This window comes from Coregonus clupeaformis, chromosome 13, assembly GCF_020615455.1.
Source record: "Coregonus clupeaformis isolate EN_2021a chromosome 13, ASM2061545v1, whole genome shotgun sequence".
Lineage (NCBI taxonomy): Eukaryota > Metazoa > Chordata > Actinopteri > Salmoniformes > Salmonidae > Coregonus > Coregonus clupeaformis.
The window spans coordinates 20,661,184-20,685,938 of record NC_059204.1 but is presented as its reverse complement, the minus strand read 5'-3'; the positions used below and the strand labels follow the sequence as shown (position 1 = coordinate 20,685,938).

At 41.7% G+C, this 24,755-nt stretch overlaps 1 protein-coding gene, 1 long non-coding RNA gene and 1 pseudogene across 2 annotated transcripts; 2 read left to right on the top strand and 1 right to left on the bottom strand.

Moving 5' to 3' along the window:
* Positions 1–2,562: 2,562 nt before the first annotated feature.
* LOC121579430 lies at positions 2,563–7,891 on the top strand (annotated as a pseudogene).
* A 1,060-nt stretch (positions 7,892–8,951) lies between these two features.
* LOC121579429 lies at positions 8,952–11,518 on the bottom strand. Its single transcript, XR_006002912.1, has 2 exons — positions 10,515–11,518; positions 8,952–9,996 (listed from the first exon to the last, which is right to left on the bottom strand). It is a non-coding gene; the product is annotated as an uncharacterized LOC121579429 (long non-coding RNA).
* A 1,339-nt stretch (positions 11,519–12,857) lies between these two features.
* Positions 12,858–23,669, top strand: tbx16l (T-box transcription factor 16, like). Its single transcript, XM_045224286.1, has 9 exons — positions 12,858–13,059; positions 13,373–13,538; positions 18,643–18,745; positions 18,953–19,117; positions 19,985–20,131; positions 21,000–21,070; positions 21,390–21,460; positions 21,988–22,222; positions 22,417–23,669. The coding sequence occupies exons 1-9, from the start codon at positions 12,972–12,974 to the stop codon at positions 23,129–23,131; spliced, it is 1,761 nt and encodes a 586-aa protein (XP_045080221.1). The 5' UTR covers positions 12,858–12,971; the 3' UTR covers positions 23,132–23,669.
* The last annotated feature ends 1,086 nt before the right edge of the window (positions 23,670–24,755 follow it).

Sequence of the window (24,755 nt, the reverse complement as noted above, 5' to 3'; positions counted from 1 at the left end):
AAAGCCCAATCACAGTGACTTCAGCTGGGGATGGGGAAGTAGCAGCACAGCAGTGGGCACCATCAGGCCATAATACAAAGTTAATGATGCAGAATGGTGTCTTTTCTCCTGCCCCAGAATAATGTCAATATAGGATGTTTAGGAAAGTTGTACCTAATTACACTTTTTAAATTCACCGCCGACATGATTGATGATTTCAAAGGGAGGCATAATCGATCCACTTTACAGACAAGTCATATTGATTGCAAGTCTAGATTGACTATAACTTCTTTCTCTCTCTCCAATGACAGAGGGACTTTACAATCAACAGAGAATCAATGTGACCTGGTGGGTGTTTCTTAAAAAGCATTTTGATGAAGGCCTTATAGAGGATGTGGCAGCTGTGCAGCTGCTGTATTGTGTTACTGACTGCAATCATCTGTAATGGATTGGTGAATGCTCGGTTGCATTGGCAGCCCCTGCCTGCCTTCTCCCACAGCTACCTCTTGACATGCTCATGTCTCATGCTTATTATTTCATAAACTTTGTTATTCCTCGCCAGCAGCAAGGTTGACAGCATCACTCTAGCAGCTGCCTGTTACGGCACATCTAGTTAGTCTGACTGCTATAGGAGACGCTGGGTAAATTTGACGTGACAGGAGTTACTTTCTGCCTGGAGTCCACATAGTTGAGCAAGAGGAATGGAATTCATTGTATGTTATGGGGGAGGTTCCTGGCTTCATTGTTGATGACAATTAAGAAACATTACTGCTATCAAACATCACAGATGCAAGATTGAGAATAGAATGAATTGGAAAATGAACCAGAGCAGAGAAGAGATCTTCTATGACAGTATTCCAATTCCACTTGCCAAGTGCACTTTAAATGGCAACATGGGCTCTACAATAATTTATGATTAAATAGTTTGCAGGCACAGCCATTTTGTTCTTTTTGGAGAGAGCCCTTTCCCTTTTTGAAGGCCAAAGTTAATGCAGTCATAGAAAGAACTCTGATGCACTCCCACGTGAAATGGCCATGTGAGGAAAGCCCTGAGGGAGCAAAGGCCTTGAATGAATGTGTGCATGTGTGTGTGTGAGTGTGTGTGTGCGTGTGTGTGTGTGCATGCGTGTGTAAGTCTGTGCGTGTTTGAAAGCGCGCGAGAGAGAGCTCAGTTCAAACATACTGATCCTCAAATATCCTTCAGTTTCTAGTTCCATTGAAAGTCTATCCTAGTCTCCCGAGTGGCGCAGTGGTCTAAGGCACTGCATCGCAGTGCTAGCTGTGCCACTAGAGATCCTGGTTCGAATCCAGGCTCTGTCGTAGCCGGCCGTGACTGGGAGACCCATGGGGCGGCGCACAATTGGCCCAGGGTAGGGGAGGGAATGGCCGGCAGGGATGTAGCTCAGTTGACAGAGCATGGTGTTTGCAACGCCAGGGTTGTGGGTTCGATTCCCACGGGGGGCCAATATTAAAAATATAATGTATGCACTCACTAACTGTAAGTCGCTCTGGATAAGAGCGTCTGCTAAATGACTAAAATGTAAATATCCTACAGTGAGTGTCTGCTAAAGGCTCTGATTTTGTTGCTCCATCTTTTTCTGCACAACTTTTAGAGTTGGATGATGACAGATTGTGAGCTACCTGATATCCTATATCATCCTCCCCACTGGAGGTGTTTGTTACGCCCTGAGGGAGTCCTGGAAGACTAACAAGCAGCCGGCATGTTTGATGGACTATGAGGAAACATCTGCTCTCTCTTGCTTTACTTGCGAGGAAGGAGACTGAAAACAACATCATAAAATAGAACAAATCAATCGATCAACTACAAATGCACTCCCTTATCCTTAAATTAACCTTAGAGCAGACTTTTGTATAATCAAATCCAATTTTTGTCAACTTCTCTTTGTGAATTAGTAAGTAAGGACATTTAGGCATCGTTGCTGCATATTCCTCAGGATAACATGTTGCTAAAGCCCTGGGTGTTTCGACTGCAGTGTTTTCCAAAACTGGGGTGCATGTGGATAAACAAGTCAGCTCCAAGGGGTAGGTAAATAGCCTTCGGGGACTGACAATCTGTAATGGCAGACTTGTCTGTTGCTGTATTTTTCATGTATATTATCAAGCCATTTTTCTCAGTTTGATGATCCATAGGCCTATATCATCACTAAAAGCTCAAGTTAATTTACTTTCAGTTGACTATTATTTGCCAAAGATAAGCAGCAGAGAGATTGCTATTATGGCCAATAGCAATGGCTCAGAAGACACATTATTTATCATGGATGTAATGCAGAGAGCTGGTAGGTGCTCTTTCTCAGGTGCAGCACTTTACAGTTTTAACATCCCTCTCAAACTGAAGACAGCTTTAAATTGTTTGTGATGTGTCAGCTATTGAATGCATACTTCTACATTATGTGGTTTTCTATAATGTGATCCAAAATTCACAGTTTCCATTGAGGTTGAGACTGAGAGTATTTGACAGGAGATGGCATCAGAAGTCAAGCAAGATCAATGGCGTTTCCTCCTCTTGTTCGCTAGGGGGCGGTAAAGCCAATGGCTCGCCACAATAACATAGCAGAACCTCTTCCACAGACAAAACCACTCTTTGGTTTATCCATCATGGCTGCGCCCCTAGTGCAATGTGAAAGTAAACAATCACGCTATGAAGTAACCTTGCGTTTCGGATAGAGTCACCGAAATATGTTGGAATTTCATCGATAACTCGGCGAGATAGGTTTATATCATAAATGGCTTTCCGTGTGAGCATCTCGATTTTCCGAAAATCTGTATATTTTCCGAGAGTCGTTATCAACATCTCTGCGCCACTGTTAAATGTGTCACCGTTTCTCAGAACTGGTCAGTCATCTTCTACCTTATCTGCTTAGCTTTCTCTCAAATTAATAAGCGATCATATGAATGTAATAGCCTTTCTCCCACCCAGAAATATACTATATTTTGTCTGAAACAATACATAAACTGGAATGGGTCTGCAATAATATGATTTTTTGACAGCCATGCCTTATCCAGCTAGCTAGTTATTTCATTTTGAGGAAATAGCTCCATTGATGTCAGGTTACATGCATGTAATTTAGCTATAATTAGTTGTTTAAAAAAAATCTGATTCCTGCGACATTGTGAACTAGGCACAGCCGTTGCATCAGTTACCTGGCAGGGATACGCAGTGATGATGATATTCTCGATGTCTCTTTCTGTTGCTTTGGTTTAGGATGGGCTGCCCGTCGTCCAGGGACCATTAATGGACAGGGTTTTCGCTTCACCCCCGCCTGTTTTATTACATCGGATGCGTTTTTGAGCAGACTGACGAAAGGCAAAGCGGCAGAGACAGATGACGGTCTTTATCACTATCCAGCCTCAGTTCTGGCCGACAGCGGTAATCACAACTGCTGCTGCTGCTTCTGCTGCCTCTGAAAACAAAAGGGGGTTACCTCCGGGCATAATAGTACACGTTCTCCTTATCCAGATGCTGCGTACTGAATGTCTAGACTATAGTATGAATATTACATATGCCCCTGTATTCTGTAGATCTGTATTATGTACCTCATATTTTACTCATATTTGTGATGTCAACCCCTAAACTCTTGTTTCAGCTAAGCAAATATCATTGCTGGTGAAGGATCCAGATCAACCAGAGAACTCAAAGGTTTTAAGTGTGGCCATTATTGGTGCCCCAAATGCTGGGAAGTCCACACTGTCCAACCAACTGCTTGGCAGAAAGGTAGTTCACTTTATTGTACTGGCCAGTTTCTTCAGTTTAAGCTGTAAACATCATGAGTCACTCTGAGTCAGCCTGGAGTGTATTTTCCATTAACACCAGTTTCTTTGAACATGATCTCTCGTAGGGGTTTGTTGTTTCCAAGAAAGTGCATACCACACGGTCCCGTGCCCTTGGTGTTCTCACAGTAGATGACGCACAGATTGTAAGTGAGAATCACCTCTCAGACCATGCATTGAGCAATTTGGCAATTGTTCATTATTTTATCAGGGCCGTGTTACATTATGTACAGTATTAATCAATCAATCAAATGTATTTAGAAAGCCATTTTTACGTAGCAGATGTCACAAAGTGTTATACAGAAACACAGCCTAAAACCCCAAACAGCAAGCAATGCAGATGTAGAAGCACAGTGTCCAATATACAAACTTTATATTTATTAGATAACCACACTTATACATGCATACTTATACATTCTCTCTAGATTTTACTGGACACTCCTGGACTCACTACACCTTCAAAAGTCAAGAGGTGATTTGTTACACCGGTTTCATTACAGTGGTATTGCTGTGCTAAAATGAAATAGGTGAATCTTCAAAGGGGCTATTTATCTTCTCCACAGGCACCAGCTGGAGAAGTTTCTCCTCGAGGATCCTTGGAATACAGTCAAGGAAGCTGACCTTGGTACTGCACGACTCTTCACTTTTTGCAACTTTTCGGGCACACAGATGACTGGTCTAACTCGGCCATTACGCGGCTATTGCTTTTCAGACAGTCTAGTCTATACTTTTTAAACAGTATGTGGTCCCACACATTTTGCAATTCCTTTGAAATAAATAATTTAGTTGACAAATGACAATGCACTGCATTGACACAAGTGGATCAGGCATGTATATAGAATTAGGAGTGAGTGTCTATGGTCTATGCCATTGTGTTTATGTCCTCTTGTTGTTGTTATCTCTTCAGTGGTGGTAATGGTGGATGTGTCGGACAAGTAGGCCTGCAACAAGCTAGACTTTGAAGTCCTTAAATGCCTGACCCAGTACCCAGATGTCCTAGTAGTCCTAGTTCTCAATAAAGTACTTCTCTATTTATATAGCACACGTATGCAAACCTCATCCTCTCTCCGTGGCCTTGTCTCAAAGTCAATAATAACACTGATCATATGCACTGAAGTGAGATCGTGGTTGTCATATGATATAATGTATTATTATGATGTAATATACTAGGAACTGTCTACTCCATATGAATTGTCACATGAACCCTCTACTGTGTGTATGGCACAGGTTGACTTGCTGAAGAGCAAGAGCAGGTTGTTGGAGATCACAGCAGATCTGACATGTGGAGTGGTGAATGTGCGGAAGCTGCAGGTCCGCAGTATGATCAAGCCCCCCTGGGCTGAGAGGAGGACGGACAGGGACACCAGGACACCAGGGTCTGGAGATGAGTGTGAGCCAGGTGGTGATGTGGCTCCTGGTGAGTGCAGTGAGGCCCAGTCAGGGCTGAGTAAGGAGCAGCTTAGGGCTCTGAAGACCCAACAGGGCTGGGCCCACTTCAAGGATGTCTTCATGCTCTCTGCTGTGGATAGAGAGGATGTGGAGACACTGAAGGTGATGGTAGCTTATGGTCATATAGGGACTAGAAGCAAATCTGATACCAAGTAGACAAGTACACTCATTGTGGAATAATTAAAGTAATTTAAGAGCCATGGAAAGCAATTGCCTCTATGTTGATGTGTGACAACTAAGATTGCTATTGACATCATGTCTTGTCTGTCTGTCCTACAGAGGTACCTAGTAGTGGGGTCAAAGCCTGGTTCTTGGCAATACCACAGTGATGTTCTAACTGTCAAGAGCTATCTCTTATCCCAGCTTGAGATATATTGTAGGTACAGTGTCAAATCACAATGATTTACTCTTTAGTCCCTAATATATGATGATTATGTGCCAGACATAAACATTGTAGCGCGAATAGAGAAATACTCACGGTAGTACTACCTTTGAAATTATATTAACTATTATTTTCTCGCAATTGCAGTTGATTGACTTGTGACACGACAGGGAGAATGGAGAGCTGGATATAGCAATAAAACTATGTGAAGAAAGAAAGTCACATGGTAAGTGTGCTGCATTTCTCAGTACTATTTTCAATATTGATTTAGATACAGTGCCCTCTGTAATTATTGGGACAGTGAAGCATTTTTCTTTTCTTTTGGCTGTATACTTCAACATTTTGGATTTGAAATCAAACAATGACTATGAGGTTAAAGTGCAGCTTTAATTTGAAGGTGTTTTCATCCATATCGGTTGAACCGTTTAGAAATTACAGCACTTTTTGTACATAGTCCCCCCATTTTAGGGGAGCAAAAGTATTGGGACAAATTCACTTATATGTGTATTAAAGTAGTCAAAAGTTAGGTGAATAATGATGAGACGCACAAGTATCATACCCACCCCCAAAAATGCTAACCTCCCCTGTTATTGTAATGGTGAGAGGTTAGCATGTCTTGGGGGTATGATATTTGTGTGTCTTTAACTTTCTCACTCATCATTATTCACGATTCATTCAGGATTATCTGTAATCATGGTAGCATCCACATTTATTTACAATAAAAGTGACTCCAAAATGACGCAATACATTACTTACCATTAATTTCTATTGGGCACAAAATAATCTGAAACACAACCAAAACAAAGAGCAAATGCATCCAACAAATTTGTAGAGCCACAAGCTTGATGTAGTCATTGCGTGCTAGGAATATGGGAACAAATACCAAACTATTGACTACTTTAATACACAAATAAGTGAATTTGTTCCAATACTTTTGCTCCCCTAAAATGGGGGGACTATGTACAAAAAGTGCTGTAATTTAGATATTGTTTGGAGTATAGAGCTAAAAGAAGAAAAAATACTTCACTGTCCCAATAATTACGGAGGGCACTGTATATGTCCCCTGTTGTGAAACATGTCAATGAGCACCCCCACCAACCGAACTACCCAGATACTAACGAACACGTGAGAAGCCATCAGTGGAAGAAGATAAAAACAAGAAGGAGAGAAGCAACAGGAACTTTCTCACAGACAGATCGAGGTTCCATGCTCTATGTGTGTGGCCCTTCACACAGGCCTGTCAATGTGTCAATAGATAGTTCATCTGAATCGGCTGTTTTGGACTTCTTCCCCTCCCCCCTTACATCACATTCCCATAGTGATTCTACAGCTTGCTTTTACATCTCTATCAGGGTTGGGGTCAATTCCATTTCAAATCAGTTTATTCAGTTAGGAAGTAAACTGAACATTTCAATTTATGTTCCGAGCAACGAGGGAAATTGGAATAGGACTTTCAATGTCCTTCCTCAATTGACTGAATTGAAATGGAATTGACCCCAACTCTGATCTGTATCCTGTCACAACCATTTCCCCATAATGTTTAAGAGATTAAGCTGCTCAGCCATGTGTTCTCTGACTGATGAATACATGTGTAGATTAACCGTTTTTTCAGACTTTTGAGCTTCAAGTCACTCTATACCTGGAGTTCTTTAGCCTGTAATAACTTGTAAATATTTGAGCAGACTCCTTTTTAAACCATACTTTTTTCATGTCAGACAGACTGGATGAATGTGAGCCTACATCTGCAGTGGTGCAGCAGTGCTCAGTGATTTAAACTTGACCCTTGATCCCTGCACCAGACTACTCTCTAGTTTTCATTCAGTTAAGTGAATCATGACAAAGTTGAAAGTAATTGATTTACTGTATATTTGGTTGTTAGGACTGAGTGAATATTACAGTATACATTATTCTTATCTGCTGTGGTAACTGGGGTCCTCTTGTGGATTTAAAACATTGGCATCATATTGAAATGCATGCTCATATTAATATAATGTATTTCCTTTCCTCTGTTCTTTAAATGGTGATTGGCCAGGCTGGTCAGATAGTTGCCAGGATAGCCAGAGAGGACCTGAGCATTGTGTTCCTCAGGGAGGTCAAGCTGAGGCTCTCAGTGAAGGTGAAGAACTGAAGAGGATTATGATAATCTGGGGCAAACACAGTATTATGGTGGCCTAGTGTGTTGGAAATTAACACTGTTGGAGTTTACGGATTCTTTGGACACTATTTTTTTTACATTTTTACATTTTAAGTCATTTAGCAGACGCTCTTATCCAGAGCGACTTACAGTTCGTTTTTTTTTTTTTTCATACTGGCCCCCCGTGGGAATTGAACCCACAACCCTGGCGTTGCAAACACCATGCTCTACCAACTGAGCTACATCCCTACACTATATTCAATGAGAGATCTGACTGGTTTATATTGCTTGACTGTGGACAAACTGTGCTGCTGAGAGCATGTGAGTGCTCATCATGAGTCAGCTAGTGAGAGTTAACAGAAACACAGAGCGACAGCTCTCTCCCCCTTTTTTTTCCCCCCAGCCTTTTCTACAGTCACTTCTCTCAAGGGTCATCATACTGTATTCTTGCATAAGCATTGCTCTTGAGTAAAGGATGACTTGCATATATTTTTCTTTCAGAGCTTCTGTAACATATTTTCTAGGAATTATAATTTTTACCTCTCTCTTTAAATGGCTATATTTTGGTGTGTGTGTGGTGAGGCAAGCTGTGAAAAGGTTAATGGTTTATTTTAGGCTCCCAGAACCTTCCCCTTGGCAGTAGACTTCTGCCTCACCTGGCCTGCTGATAATTGAACTGGGAGTAGCACAGTCACGTTCTGTATGTCGAATGTCCCTGTTGGGGCGGCAGGTAGCTTAGTGGGTAAGAGTGTTGTGCCAGTAACCGAAAGGTCGCTGGTTCTAATCCCTGAGCCGACTAGGTGAAAAATCTGTAAGTCGCTCTGGATAAGAGCGTCTGCTAAATGACTAAAATGTAAAATGTGCTATCCACCCCGTCTCTCTCTCTTTGTCAGCTGACAATAGCATCACTGTCCCCTCAAGCCTTGATTTATAGCCCTCTCTCTCTCTCTCTTTCTCTCTCTCTCTCTCTCTCTTTCTTATTCTCTCTCTCAAAGCAAAACCCCTGAGGACTGAATTGTTTCTCTTTAATGGAAGGCAAAATTGAGCACTAACCTACTGGTAAAATTGAGCACTAACCTGCTGGTAAAATGGAGCGCTAACCTGCTGGTAAAATGGAGCGCTAACCTGCTGGTAAAATGGAGTGATAACCTGCTGGTAAAATGGTTCAGATAATGGTGATTAGGTTCAATTCTCCCCCTCCCTGTAAGTTTACTCTATGCGCTGTCACTATCCAGGCTATCTTGATGAATAACAAGTGTATGCCCTGTGGCCTAAAGCAAGGCCACAGAGAGGGAGAGAGAGATAAAGAGAGTGAGGGCTGGGGTGTCTCAATGAAGAGAGAGAGACAGTGAGAAGAAAGAAGGGGGGAGAGAGAGGGCTGGGATGTCTCTGTTCACTGTGTACAGAAACAGCTGCTCTCCATTGATTACACTCGCAGTTACACTCCTAACAACCGTATGTTTAGTGCAGAATGCTAGAGGTAATCTTCGATTAGACAAACCAACTGCTTTTAAAAAGCTGTACACTGCAAGGAGTATATGAAATTATAAATACATAAAAAACAAATAATAATATGTATGCTTTCAGACAATTTTATATGTGTAACCTGTCAATCCATTGAGGTGGTAACCTTGGTACAGTATTTCACCTTCCGAGTGAGATGTACACCAAGACATTGATAGTCATTCTTTGGTTTTTCATTTGAAACTTTATTTCACAAGTCAACAAACATCTTACAATTAAAATATCAAAATCAGCTCTTAAACACAACTTTGGTTCTTGGTATCACTAAGGTGTTGTAATCAAATGCGACTTCTTACAAGGAAGACAAGAGACCAGTCCACCAGTTTTTAGTTTCCTTTAACGCAACTCCAGGTGACATTGAGAAGCAGCATTAGAACCCTTACCATTACTAAAACTCAGTAATGGTAACGGTTTGAGCGCCACCCTCTAGCTTCCAACCGCCAGCAGCATCTGTCCATGTGTGTACTACTGTAGCTATGACATTGAGAGGCGTCAATAGAACCCTTACCATTGCTAAAACGAAGTAATGGTAACGGTTAGATTGCCACCCTCTAGCTTCCAACCGTCAACAGTGCGTGTGTGTGTGCTGATAGTAGCTGGAGGGGGAATGAGACCCTGGATAGTACATCATCTATACTGTAGTGTCACCATAACGAACTTACAGTATATGATGATATCCTGTCCAGGGTACAAGACCAACAAACAATGTCCCATGATGACTTTGCCTAAATGAATAAACCTGTTGGAAGAAAAAAATATGGATATTACATATTAAATTAATACACAAACAAATATGTACAGAAACAGGGTTGAGTCAATATGTTATCAATGTGTTATAACATATTCTGAGAAGTCAACCACCCGGGGTACGAATACAATATGCATGCTATATTACAGAATTATATTTTCCCAGACAACAAATTCATGCATGATCCACAGAAATGTTAATCAATTTCTTAATCAAATCTATTGAAGTCCTATTGCAAGACTAACCAAGTGCAGGTCCCACATTGCATTATATACCGATACCATGTACATGAGTTCCCTTGATGCAATTGCTTGTGGTTAACTTAAAGAAACCACTTGCAGAGTATCTTAATAGAGGACCTTCTCTAAACCACTAAACATCAGCTCTCTCCCCTAATTATCGCCTTCAAATTAAGCCCAATTGACAGCTTCAGAGGTTTAGCGTGACTGGGTTAAGTGATCAAAATGGCTGTAAATATCACAGAGTGGGCCTTCAAGTGTTCACCTCACCTCCACGTCTGGTCTGTCTGCGTTGTCCTCACTCTCTCCTCTTGAAGAAAAAAGTGTTAATTAAGGGCGTTGGAGGTTTTCTATCACCACGCTGCTCTGGTTTACGACAGCCAGCACGTCTCCAACACCACCACATTGTTCACAGACTCCTGACAGCTCGCAAAGGTCTCCTTTAAGGCCACCAGCTCATTTGCATATGGTGATGACATCAGAGCTGTGGCCGCCTTATCTATCACGCTCTGGGTCTGGTCCCGTTTGCCTCTGACCTAATGATGTGCCCCCACCCCTTCTAATCAGAGCCCAAACAGTTTTGCAACATCAGGTGTTTGACATCTCGTTTGACGCCCCTCCATGCCCCCGTACACACCCATCCCAAAGCAAGTTTTTTGGCCTTATTTTGGCTGGTTTATTTGACCTATCGTTCCAGCTTGCATTTTAAAAGGTGTTTTGTTTAACATATTGTCTAAGTCTCTTTTGTCAACATTCAAACTCACCCAAGCAAACATGACCTATTGTTCAAACATGACCTCCACTGAACTGGTTATTGAAGTCACTGAATGATTCAACAGTATGACTTTAAGAGAACATCCTAAGAAACAGCCAACTGAAATAATTTCTGTCTTAAAACTTTCAAAAATGTGACATATAATATTTGACAGTTCTTCCCCACCACAAATACTTTATAGTTCACGTCATGGCAAATGCAATTGATTGTGTCTTAGATCTTGACTACATCGGGAAGGTTTTCCAACTATCAGCAGCTGATTTCAACTGAATATTATGCAATGACTCTTCTTGATATAAATGTTAGTGGTTTGAATCATCTACATATCAAATATAACTGCAACCATCTTTCAGGAGCATTTATTGTGGTTGGCATTATATTTTCTGCCACAATATTTGTATCATATTTCAACAAAATTGAAATAAAATAAATATGGATGATGCACGTGGGAGGTGTTGGGTGACACGGTTTGGGGGTGAGGACAGAGGTGGGGGCGACAACTTAGCCCAGTTACTGTGGAGACAGGCTCCCCAGTTTGGGCGGGGGACCAGGGGGGTGTGAGTGGTTGGGTCTAGCCTACAGATAAAGACGTTAGCAGGCCTATCTGGGCGGCACCATTGAGGTGCCTGGTGACACTCCAACACTTTATCAGCAAAGAGTTGGAGGGACACCAGGCACCAGAGAATAAATTGAGATTTCTGTGAATTTTACAGCGCATTCAAATAAAAATGTATTTCTGCGGCCAGCCAGACATTAAAGAGTAGGAGGACAAAAACGTAATTTATTTAAGTGTGGAATGATAAATAATAATAATACACATTTGCTTTACTCTGTAAGAATTCAGTTTCACATTTCACATCTAAATCAACCTACATTTGCTCTTAATTTGATGAATTATCTATCAGATGGAATAAATAAATATCCCTAAAAACTGATAATCTTGGGTAATGAATCTGATGCAGTTAATTTTCTAATGTAGTACGATGAAGGAAAGTAAGTTACTATTTATAGACATTCATATAACTGTCCTGTAATGTTCTGTTTTACCTCTACATAACATAAGAGCAGAACATGAGTCTCCAGTCCATACAGGTTCTTTGTAGGCCCTCTTCATATGCTGGGATAAGAGATTTGTATGTTCTCTCAAATATGCAATTCAAATGTAGAATGATTTATCCATTCCTAATATTTTAATTTAATATATTGTTTAATCATACAACCACATTAATAATTCCACCCTCTTGCCTTGAAGACCAAAGACAAATATATTTTTTGTGTCAGCATTTACTACATTAGAGAAGCTCAGAAGTGTTTAGGTATTTAGGTATCATGACGATATTTGTCATAAACAAGCCACATCTCAACGAGCCAGGCCATCCCTGTAGAGCCCAAGTCCAGTCCCCAGACCAGACCAGTGACAGTGTGGTGTGGACTGGAGGTAGTTACTGAGGGATCAAGGTGTCACTCTACACACATCTCTGCATTGACACTCCCTGCCTTCTGTTCTGTGTCTGTCTGGTCAGCCAGTATAATAAAGGAGCTGGAACCAGCTTCCTGTAGTAATGGCAGGCCAAACTGCCCAGGTGATTAGCGCCTGGCCTGGGAGTTGGGGGTTTTGAAGTTGGGGAACCCCAATGCCTAGCTGCCTATACTGAACACCACCCTCCCCCTCCCTGCTCCCCTCTTTTCACACAACAACATGTAGGTTACTCTAAACTGTGTAAAGATCAAAGTGGGGTTCTGATTGATGTCCCAACACACACACACAAACACACACACACATACATACATACACATACACACCTCTGTCTTCCTCCATATGGGAGGAAAAGGTATAGAGGATAGCCACCCTGCCCGCCCTAATCAGACCTCAAGTGCATATCACTGAATTCGAGTTTGGAGTAAATCAGAGAGGGATTAACAACAAGAGCACTGACTGGAGCTCCAAGGCCATGTATCTGCATGAGGAGAGGCCGCTGTGTGGTGACTACCCATACCCACTCAACTCTCAGCCCAAGAACTATGGCTATTGTCCACCAGGTAGGTTTGTGTTTAATGGATAGACAACATGACCAAATGTTTTGGACATGTTGCATTATAGTGTTTAAAAGTCCTAATTGAGCCTAACAATACAGATATTGCTCTTTCCTATTGAGAGGGGTAGCCTATCCCACTGGGCACAGACGTCAACTCCACATCTATTCCACTTTGAAATTACGTGGAAACAACGTTGTGTCAACCAGTGTCTGCCCAGTGGTTATCTATTTATGTAGTCTATTGTCATAGTTTTGTGGACTAAAAAACATAACCCTAATATTTGCTATGAATGACGTAAATAAATACCTTCCACTAGATTGGAAAGATGCGGTTCTGCGGGGCCAGTCTTGGGACAGCGGCGGTAAAGTCGGGTGTGAACCCGAGCTTTCAGCTCTTCAAGTCCGGGTGTCGCTCCAGGGTCGCGAGCTATGGGAACAATTCGGAGATATAGGAACTGAGATGCTCATCACCAAAACAGGAAGGTAGGATGTGTGGATGATAAATAGCGGTAGCCATAGGCCTTCATAATAACCCCTTGTCAGAAATATGAAAAATGAGTGATAGAAATATTATAAATTAATGAAATATGATAGCCTAAAATAATGTAATTTCCATTTGGTGACTGTTTTGGGACATAGGCCTAGTCTCAGAGTCATTCTGTTGAGACATTTTTTTTCAAGGTTGATTATGCGAAGAACCACTATTTTTTTATGAAATTGAATAACCGATAGTAATATGGGGCACAAAGTAACACGTTGTCTTTTGCTTATTTATGAAAATTGTATTTGATTTATTAATAATGTTTTATACAAGCAACATACATATCTCAGCTACCATTACACACTGTAACTACATTTCTAGAACATACCAGTCCTTTACAAGTCAACAGAAAGTGGCAGAAGTCAAAAAGTACAATTAACCCCGTAGGCGGCGTAAGAGTAGTCTGAGTACCAGTCTCTTTAGCTAACGTTCCACTCCTTGTCATTGCCAAAGAGACTGGCCTTTCCAATGTCTATCTGCAGACTGCGGTTACCACACTGGACAAAAATATAAACGCAACATGTAAAGTGTTGGTCCCATGTTTCATGAGCTGAAATAAAAGATCCCAGAAATTTTCCTTACACACAAAAAGCTTATTTCTCTGAAATGTTGTGCACAAATTTGTTTACATCCCTGTTAGTGAGCATTTCTCCTTTGCCTAGATAATCCATCCACCTGACAGGTGTGACATATCAATAAACTGATTAAACAGTATGATTATTACACAGGTACACCTTGTAATAAAAGGCCACTCTAAAATGTATAGTTTTGTCACACAACACGAGCCTCGAAAATAGAATTAGAATTTATAACAAATTCTAAAACAAACATTTAGCTGGTAGCTAGGCAAGTTGTTGTATTTTAACGATTAAAACTAAGACATTTTGTGGTTGGCATTTACTTTGAGAATTTAGAGGCCAGCTAGCATTTTTTTTTACCATTAGTACCTCAGTGCTTTTGATAGACTGGTTTTTAATCTGGACAAATAAAAAACGGTTGCTTAGCAACTGGATTCCAACGTGGTCTGTGGATAAAAAAGTTATGAGTTCCAATATTTGCATAATCGTTGTGATTGGAGGATAGCGGTGATCGAATCAGGATCAAATCCTCTGTTCTCCTCCAGTTCATTAATTCTAGAATGTTCATATTTAAAGATGGCAGAAAGGCCAGTCTTTTTGGCACATGACATGGACTACAGGGAGTGGATTAGCTAAAGACAGGTACCAAGGCTAGGGTCAGAGGCGTCATGCCCATAGGGGGCACAGGAGCATGTGCCCTCAGATTTGTTCCGTAAAGAAAATAAAAATAGAAAAAATAAATACACACACACATATATATATATATATACAGTGGGGAGAACAAGAATTTGATACACTGCCAATTTTGCAGGTTTTCCTACTTACAAAGCATGTAGAGGTCTGTAATTTTTATCATAGGTACACTTCAACTGTGAGAGACGGAATCTAAAACAAAAATCCAGAAAATCACATTGTATGATTTTTAAGTAATTAATTTGCATTTTATTGCATGACATAAGTATTTGATACATCAGAAAAGCAGAACTTAATATTTGGTACAGAAACCTTTGTTTGCAATTACAGAGATCATACGTTTCCTGTAGGTCTTGACCAGGTTTGCACACACTGCAGCAGGGATTTTGGCCCACTCCTCCATACAGACCTTCTCCAGATCCTTCAGGTTTCGGGGCTGTCGCTGGGCAATACGGACTTTCAGCTCCCTCCAAAGATTTTCTATTGGGTTCAGGTCTGGAGACTGGCTAGGCCACTCCAGGACATTGAGATGCTTCTTACGGAGCCACTCCTTAGTTGCCCTGGCTGTGTGTTTCGGGTCGTTGTCATGCTGGAAGACCCAGCTACGACCCACCTTCAATGCTCTTACTGAGGAAAGGAGGTTGTTGGCCAAGATCTCGCGATACATGGCCCCATCCATCCTCCCCTCAATACGGTGCAGTCATCCTGTCCCCTTTGCAGAAAAGCATCCCCAAAGAATGATGTTTCCACCTCCATGCTTCACGATTGGGATGGTGTTCTTGGGGTTGGAGTCTGTTTGATTGAGTGTGTGGACAGGTGTCTTTTATACAGGTAACAAGTTCAAACAGGTGCAGTTAATACAGGTAATGAGTGGAGAACAGGAGGGCTTCTTAAAGAAAAACTAACAGGTCTGTGAGAGCCGGAATTCTTACTGGTTGGTAGGTGATCAAATACTTATATCATGCAATAAAATGCAAATTAATTACTTAAAAATCATACAATGTGATTTTCTGGATTTTTGTTTTAGATTCCGTCTCTCACAGTTGAAGTGTACCTATGATAAAAATTACAGACCTCTACATGCTTTGTAAGTAGGAAAACCTGCAAAATCGGTAGTGTATCAAATACTTGTTCTCCCCACTGTGTATATATATATATAGTCTACCAACAAAGTCTACCAACATTGCCAGCAGGTATGCCAGCTAAGATAGTTAGACAAGCTAGCTACTCTAACTTGATCGATAGCCTGAAATGACTTCTTGGTAGCTAGTGGCTAGTAGTTTTACAGAGATGCAGAGAAGCATATTTAGTTGCAAAAAATACAAAAAACACCAGTCAGGAGGATACAGACAGCTCGAGAGGTATACTTAGATATGAAGAAAAATTATATATATATTTATACATAGAATTAAGCATAATGATGTCTCTAGATTGCAGGAAAAAGCTGTTTGGGGTATTTGAATAATGCTACATTCTCCAATTTACGGACGGGGGGCATAGCCTCCCTACGGACCACCCTCCAGCCATCCTCACGTACTTTGTGTGCCCTCAGATTTTTGGGGTGCATGAGACTACATTGACACTACATTGACTAAAATATATGTTTTAGGCATGTCATATTGACCAAAAACGGAGTAGCCAAAATGTATATACACTGCTCAAAAAAAAAAGGGAACACATCCTAGATCTGAATGAATGAAATAATCTTATGAAATACTTTTTTCTTTACATAGTTGAATGTGCTGACAACAAAATCACACAAAAATTATCAATGGAAATCAAATGTATCAACCCATGGAGGTCTGGATTTGGAGTCACCCTCAAAATTAAAGTGGAAAACCACACTACAGGCTGATCCAACTTTGATGTAATGTCCTTAAAACAAGTCAAAATGAGGCTCAGTAGTGTGTGTGGCCTCCACGTGCCTGTATGACCTCCATACAACGCCTGGGCATGCTCCTGATGAGGTGGCGGATGGTCTCCTGAGGGATCTCCTCCCAGACCTGGACTAAAGCATCCGCCAACTCCTGGACAGTCTGTGGTGCAACGTGGCATTGGTGGATGGAGCGAGACATGATGTCCCAGATGTGCTCAATTGGATTCAGGTCTGGGGAACGGGCGGTCCATAGCATCAATGCCTTCCTCTTGCAGGAACTGCTGACACACTCCAGCCACATGAGGTCTAGCATTGTCTTGCATTAGGAGGAACCCAGGGCCAACCGCACCAGCATATGGTCTCACAAGGGGTCTGAGGATCTCATCTCGGTACCTAATGGCAGTCAGGCTACCTCTGGCGAGCACATGGAGGGCTGTGCGGCCCCCCAAAGAAATGCCACCCCACACCATGACTGACCCACCGCCAAACCAGTCATGCTGGAGGATGTTGCAGGCAGCAGAACGTTCTCCACGGCGTCTCCAGACTCTGTCACGTCTGTCACATGTGCTCAGTGTGAACCTGCATCTGTGAAGAGCACAGGGCACCAGTGGCGAATTTGCCAATCTTGGTGTTCTCTGGCAAATGCCAAACGTCCTGCACGGTGTTGGACTGTAAGCACAACCCCCACCTGTGGACGTCGGGCCCTCATACCTCCCTCATGGAGTCTGTTTCTGACCGTTTGAGCAGACACATGCACATTTGTGGCCTGCTGGAGGTTATTTTGCAGGGCTCTGGCAGTGCTCCTCCTGCCTGCTCCTCCTTCCACAAAGGCGGAGGTAGCGGTCCTGCTGCTGGGTTGTTGCCCTCCTACGGCCTCCTCCACGTCTCCTGATGTACTGGCCTGTCTCCTGGTAGCGCCTCCATGCTCTGGACACTACGCTGACAGACACAGCAAACCTTCTTGCCACAGCTCGCATTGATGTGCCATCCTGGATATGCTGCACTACCTGAGCCACTTGTGTGGGTTGTAGACTCCGTCTCATGCTACCACTTGAGTGAAAGCACCGCCATCATTCAAAAGTGACCAAAACATCAGCCAGGAAGCATAGGAACTGAAAAGTGGTCTGTGGTCACCACCTGCAGAACCACTTCTTTATTGGGGGTGTCTTGCTAATTGCCTATAATTTCCACCTGTTGTCTATTCCATTTGCACAACAGCATGTGAAATGTATTGTCAATCAGTGTTGCTTCCTAAGTGGACAGTTTGATTTCACAGAAGTGTGATTGACTTGGAGTTACATTGTGTTGTTTAAGTGTTCCCTTAATTTTTTTGAGCAGTGTATTATATATAGGATACTTTTAACATTCAAAAGTATTAATTTTATTTTTTCCTTTTTCTAAGGTATTATCTTAGTTGTAATTGCAAACTTGATGTAAAGAAGTGACATTTTATATAATTATGTGAATGTTTCTAAATACCATTTAAAATACCATAGAATTTTAGATAAGAGGTTAATTGTAACAAATGTTCAAAATTGCCCCCACTACAAATCTGAGTTTAATCTGAGTTTTGTGAGAAAATTCAACAATAATTATTGTCATTAGCTATACCAATCAAAATACCTCTTCTTACTGATAAAAATTATATATTAAAAAAAAGAGGGTCGGCAAGAATATTGAGAATTCTTCCTGAAAAATTGATGGATTTAAGCAAAAGTTCCTAGGCATGTAGATACACTAATCAAGCATTAGCACATTGAATAACATCTTTGACCTTTCTACGTGGTTTCTAATTTGAGTTTAGTTGTTACTTTGTGCCCTGTGTTACTTTGTGCCCCGGTCTCTCCTAACCAGTTAGTTCAATATTGTTCAAACTTCCCGCCTGATTGTATTTCATAGGCGAATGTTTCCGAGCTGCAGAGTCACTGTGACAGGGTTGAATCCTCGAGCAAAGTATGTGTTGATGATGGACATGGTCCCGTTTGATGACGACAAATACAAGGTACCTCACCCTACCCCTCCCAGCATTAGTCTACTGTTTATTTAAATGTTGCTACCACAACACACACACACAAACGCACACTAAAATTGTAGATTAGTGTTTGTGTTTAGATTGATAAGCTTCAGAAAAATATGTTAGATTCAAAACTGCAGAAGGTGCTTGTTATCAATGTGTATAGACACTAAACTGTATCTCTGTCCTGTGCAGTGGAGCAGGGATCGCTGGGAGGTGAGTGGTATGACCGAGCCCCACCTTCCCAACCGCTACTTCATCCACCCAGACTCTCCCTCCCTGGGGGAGAGGTGGATGCAGTACCCTGTTTCCTTCCATAAGCTCAAACTCACCAACAACACCCTAAACTCCAATGGCCTGGTAAGGCTTGGCATGGAAGGACCCTGGCACTATTTATAACATTTAAAAAAGAGCTGATAGCCACTGAATGTAACTTAAAGCTGCAATATGTAATGTTTTGGGCAACACAACCAAATTCACATAGAAATGTGAGTTATAGATCTGTCATCCACGTTGAAAACAAGTCTAATAAGCGGTAGATCTGTTCTATGTGCGCTGTTTCTATGCTTTCTCGTGCTTAAGTTTAGTTTTAGCCTCTTTTACTTTCAGTTTTGTACATCAGCTTCAAACAGCTGAAGGTACTATATTTTTGGTTATGTAAAATACATTTCACAGCAGTTTAGATGGTACAATGATTCTCTACACTATACTTGCTTGTTTTGTCACATAAATTGAAATTAGGCAAACTATTAGAATTTTAGCAAACCCTGAGCCGACAGAAAAATCTGTAGATGTGCCCTTGAGCAAGGCACTTAACCCTAATTGCTCATGTAAGTCGCTCTGGATAAGAGCATCTAGTAAATGACTAAAATGTAAACATAATTACAAATCATTTGTAGACTGCAAATTGACTGCAAGAAGATATAATGTTTGACTAAAACATAATCATTCAAACCTTGTATGCGATCACGTGTCTCTCTATTATGTGTGGGAATACTTGGGAACATATTTCTTAAATTAAAATCACTTGGAGCTGGTGTTTTACAGTCTATTATGTCCAACAAGTAAACAAAAAAGATATATGTTAATTTTTTATCTGAAAACTTGGGGGGCCAAATAAAACCATTTGGCCCGCGGGCCGCCAGTTGGAGAACCCTGATGTTGGATGAGATGGAGAGTATGTGTTGACAGGCACAGTAGTAACAGGTATCATCATATGTTCTGCAGGTGGTTCTTCACTCCATGCATAAGTACCAGCCCCGCCTGCACATCGTCCAGTCTCCAGACCCCTACAATCCTCTGTCAGGGGGCTACCTGCGCTTCACCTTCCCAGAGGCAGCCTTCATAGCTGTCACTGCCTACCAGAACTCCGAGGTAAGGCCAGGACACCCTTGGGATTCTCCCAGAAGGAGATACTGGAACAACTCTAATCCAATTGTGTTGATTAGAGTGTCCTCTGGAAGTTGAATATGGACAGTGCTTGTAAAGTCTGGAATGTCAAATGCTGCTACAGAGAGCATAATAAGAGCACAGCGGTTGTTGAGGGGAGAACGGCTCATAATAATGGCCAGAATGGAGCACATGGAATGGCATCAAACACCTGGAAGGCCCAAAAAATTGTCAAAGACTCCAGTCACCCAAGTCATAGACTGTTCTCTCTGCTACCGCACGGCAAGCGGTACCGGAGTGCCAAGAGTACTGTGTCCAAATGGCTCCTTAACAGCTTCTACCTACAAGCCATAAGACTGCTGAACAATTAATCAAATGGCCACCCGGACTATTTACATTGACCCCCCCCAACCCCCCCCTTTGTTTTTACACTGCTGCTACTCGCTGTTTATTATCTATGCATGTACAAATTACCTCGACTAACCTGTACCCCCACACATTGACTTGGTACCGGTACCCCCTGTATATAGCCTCGTTATAGTTATTTTATTGTGTTAAAACATTTTTTAAAACTTTTGTTTATTTAGTAAATATTTTCTTAACTCTATTTCTTGAACTGTATTGTTGGTTAAGGGCTTGTAAGTAAGCATTTCCCGGTAAGGTCTACACCTGTTGTATTTGGCGCATGTGACAAATACAATTTGATTTGATTTGATTTGTTTGATGCATTTGATACCATTCCACTATTCCGCTCCAGGCATTAGAACGAGCCCATTCTCCCCAATTAAGGTGCCACCAACCTCCTGTGGTGTACAGTACTATAATAAATGAGGCATGCTAATTTACCCAACAGATAACAAAACTCAAGATAGACAACAACCCCTTTGCAAAAGGCTTTCGTGACAATGGGCTGAACAGAAAAAGGTAAGAGACCTTCAGACAGCCTTCTAGTAGCTTGAAACATGAACTGCAACTCTCACTTGAAAGTGATGCAATACTCCTCCCAGTATGACTCAGAATAACTATCAAATTTGTTGGTCAGTCATATAGTCTTCAATAGGTTCCTCTTGGTAAACCTTTTAATTGTTTGCTCAGTGGTAGATATGATGATTGTGCAGAATTGGAATGGTACTTAGTCGACTCACTGATCAATTAAGTGACATGTTCTTTTACACTTTACTGGTACATGTCACTATCATGTTACTAAGAGACTGTGAATAATGACAATACTTTCTCTCTGTAGGTTCAGAGAAATGGAAGGTCAGAGCTCCGACAAACTAAATGAACTCCAGATGGAATTGAAATCTTCAAATGGTATAGTCACATACAGAGTTTATAACAGAGTTTATGCAAATATCTGTAAAGGAAATTGTAAACATTACACCTAATTTCTAAAGAACTAATTTCTATTTTATACAATGAAAAATCTAGCTATGATAGTCAAGCCAGCTGTCTATTGATCTTGCCTAACATGGGAAAAGGAAACTGCTTAAGAAAATAGCCAGCAGGTGTCATTATTTCCTTTTGAGACAATCCAAAGACTGTAGTAGGCTATCTACGTAGTCATTCTATACCCGTCCTCTAAAGTTCATTTGAGAGAATTTTAAAGAGTTCGTCAAAGTGGAAGGTGAAGGAATCTCCATGCATCGTCTCTCCTTACTGTTCTAGCATCTGAGCCTGTATTCATAGTGTCTCAGAGTTGGAGTGCTGATCTAGGATCAGTTTGCCATTTAGATAACGATGAATACGATTACATGGATCCTAGATCAGCTCTCCTTTTCTGAGACACTAAATGAATACGGGCCCTGTTCTGTTCTGTCCTGTCCTTATTGTCTTGGTAGGATCCAGACCAGTGGAGTCAGATGATGAGGCTGACGTCATCGTCTCCAGCTCTAGCTCAGTGAATTCCCATGGTGCAGCAGGATACAGGACTGATGACATCACGTCTGTCTCTGCTGCCCCTAACCCATTCATCTCTGCCTTCATGAACTGTGGCCAGGAGGGTTGGGGGGTCCAGGACCCAATGACCCACAACACCCACACACACAACACACCTACTACCAGGGACTATGGCAGGTAGGATGATCAAGACCATTAGTGGCAGAAACATCAATTTTTTTCTATCTTAAAAGTGTATTAAATCAAATAATCAGCAATTAATTATGAACGAGAATCATAATTCTTCTTATCAGTCCAGTATTTCTATAGGATGATGATTTGATAAAAATAAAAATAATAATCTGAAACTGTACTCTGTTGTTCTATTTCAGCCCTGGGCAGCATAACGAAGCCAGGCATACTGGTTTATCAAACATGGCTTCTCCTCTCTTCCTCCCACACCCTCCACTGGGCCAGACTCACCACCCAGGGTCTGTTGGCTTTAGGAGGCCCCAGGCACAGAGCAGAAAACCAGTGGGGCCTCACCCTCCTCACCACCGAGGAGGTCCAAGTGGTCCAGCACCAGAACTCTCCCATAGCCACAGCCACACATCAGACCACCAGGCCCAGCAGCAGCAGCCACAGCCCCATCAGGCTGAGTTCGACTACCCTCTCCCCCTGCCCCCCAAGGTCAACAGGATGCACCTACCTGAGAGTGCCCTGCGTAGCCTGGAGATGAGCCCCTCCCCCTCGGTGTCCGGCAGCCCTCGGTCCCTCACCGACATGCTCAACAGGATCCACAGCAGGGCAGGGTCTGGAATCAACTCAGGAATCCCCCAGGGGAAGCTGCTCCAGGCCCAGGCCCAGTATGAGAGGCCAGGCCTGGAGCTGGGGGTGGACAGGGAGCTCCGGCCACCACAGCCCAATCCACCACTACCTGATCATGAGCCAGAGTACCTGCCTCTCCACAGCATGATGCTCTACCACCAGAACAGCTTGATGGGCTCTGCGGGGCCACTAAGAGACAGCCATGTGGACCCTAGAGTTCCCTCCTCCTCCTCTCTAGAATCCCCCCCTACAAGGCACCTATGCTCAACTTATAAGTGATCTCTTGTTCAGTAAACACAACAGGTCAGGTAGACATGAACATTTCCCCCCACCACTTGTGGACATCTAGCAACATCTCTGGGTAGAGTTGAGGCAAATGAATATGCAATATTGAGTCATTCCAAGCCAACTTTATAGTTAATTTCTCTTTGCTATGTTAGACTTTATTTTTCAGTTGTAGAATAGGGAAGTGGTTTGCTAGGATAAGGAACTGGGGACTCTTTTGCCCTGACATTAGATTTTTATAATTTGTAAGGGGAACTAATAACTATGCAATAGATTTGCATCATGTCTTAACCGTCAACATGTTTCCCCGCTTTCTTGGGACATTGTAATTAACAGTAAATAATGAGTGAGATTATATGTGAGATGTGTATGCAGAAGAGCAGTGGCTTATCAAACATACAAAATGAAATGTAGACTCCTGATGTTTTGATGTTAAGACTGATAACATTAGCCCTATCCATGCTGTATGTATCATTGTCATGCTAGAAAAGTTGGCTACAGCACATAAAGCTTGGGAGTTATGGGAAGAGGATGATGGAACAGGCCACTGGTAACTCATTCTCTGAAAGAATACTGAGGTGGCAGAACATTTATTACAGGGAAGCGCATAATAACACTTCGCAACAGTGAGACTGGAGGATGTTTCACATGCTGAAATATCCATTCGGGACCAGTTTTCCAGTATTATGTAATGTAACAATCTATATAAATCCAAAATAGACAAATTCACACAACCACATTTATTGAGTCTGAATAGATATTGTATATTTCAATAATGCACTGTATATATATATATATATATACAGTGCATTCGAAAAGTGCATCCCCTTAACTTCTTCCACATTTTGTTACGTTACAGCCTTATTCTAAAAAGGATTAAATTGTTTTTTTCCCTCATCAATCTACACACAATGCCCCATAATGACAAAGCAAAAACAGGTTTTAATAAATGTTTGCAAATGTATCAAATCAAAAAAAGGAAATATCACATTTACATAAGTATTCAGACCCTTTACTCAGTACTTTGTTGAAGCACCTTTGGCAGCGATTACAGCCTCAAGTCTTCTTGGGTATGACGCTACAAGCTTGGCACACCTGTATTTGAGGAGTTTCTCCCATTGTTCTCTGCATATCCTCTCAAGCTCTGTCAGCTTTTTTGTCCTAGAGAGATTTACACGGTTATCAAAACGTCACCCCAGGTTAACCCTACACGAAACACAGCCCTTATTTTAAGTGTTTCTAAAATGAATGGTGGAAAAACTATTGAAACCATTTCCTTGTTTGACCGCTAGTTTTTAAGGGTATTATGACTCATACTATGATAATCTCTATCTCTGGAGGTACTCAGATCCAGACTCATTGCGGAGAACATCCATGGACGTGGCATAGCGCTTGGCCAGAGCAACACTGGTTCAGCAAGTGGCTAGATTTCCCCTAAATGCTAAAATGTATTGTCATAAAATAAAAACGACATAAAATGAACTCCAGTCCAACTCAAACGTGTCTAAACAAACTGAAATGTCTTCTTGTGTTTAAAGCACATTGGGTAAGGAATGTGGAGACTGATAAATGATTGGATGGTCAACAGGTCGTGGCAGCATTGCATTCCTAGTGAAAG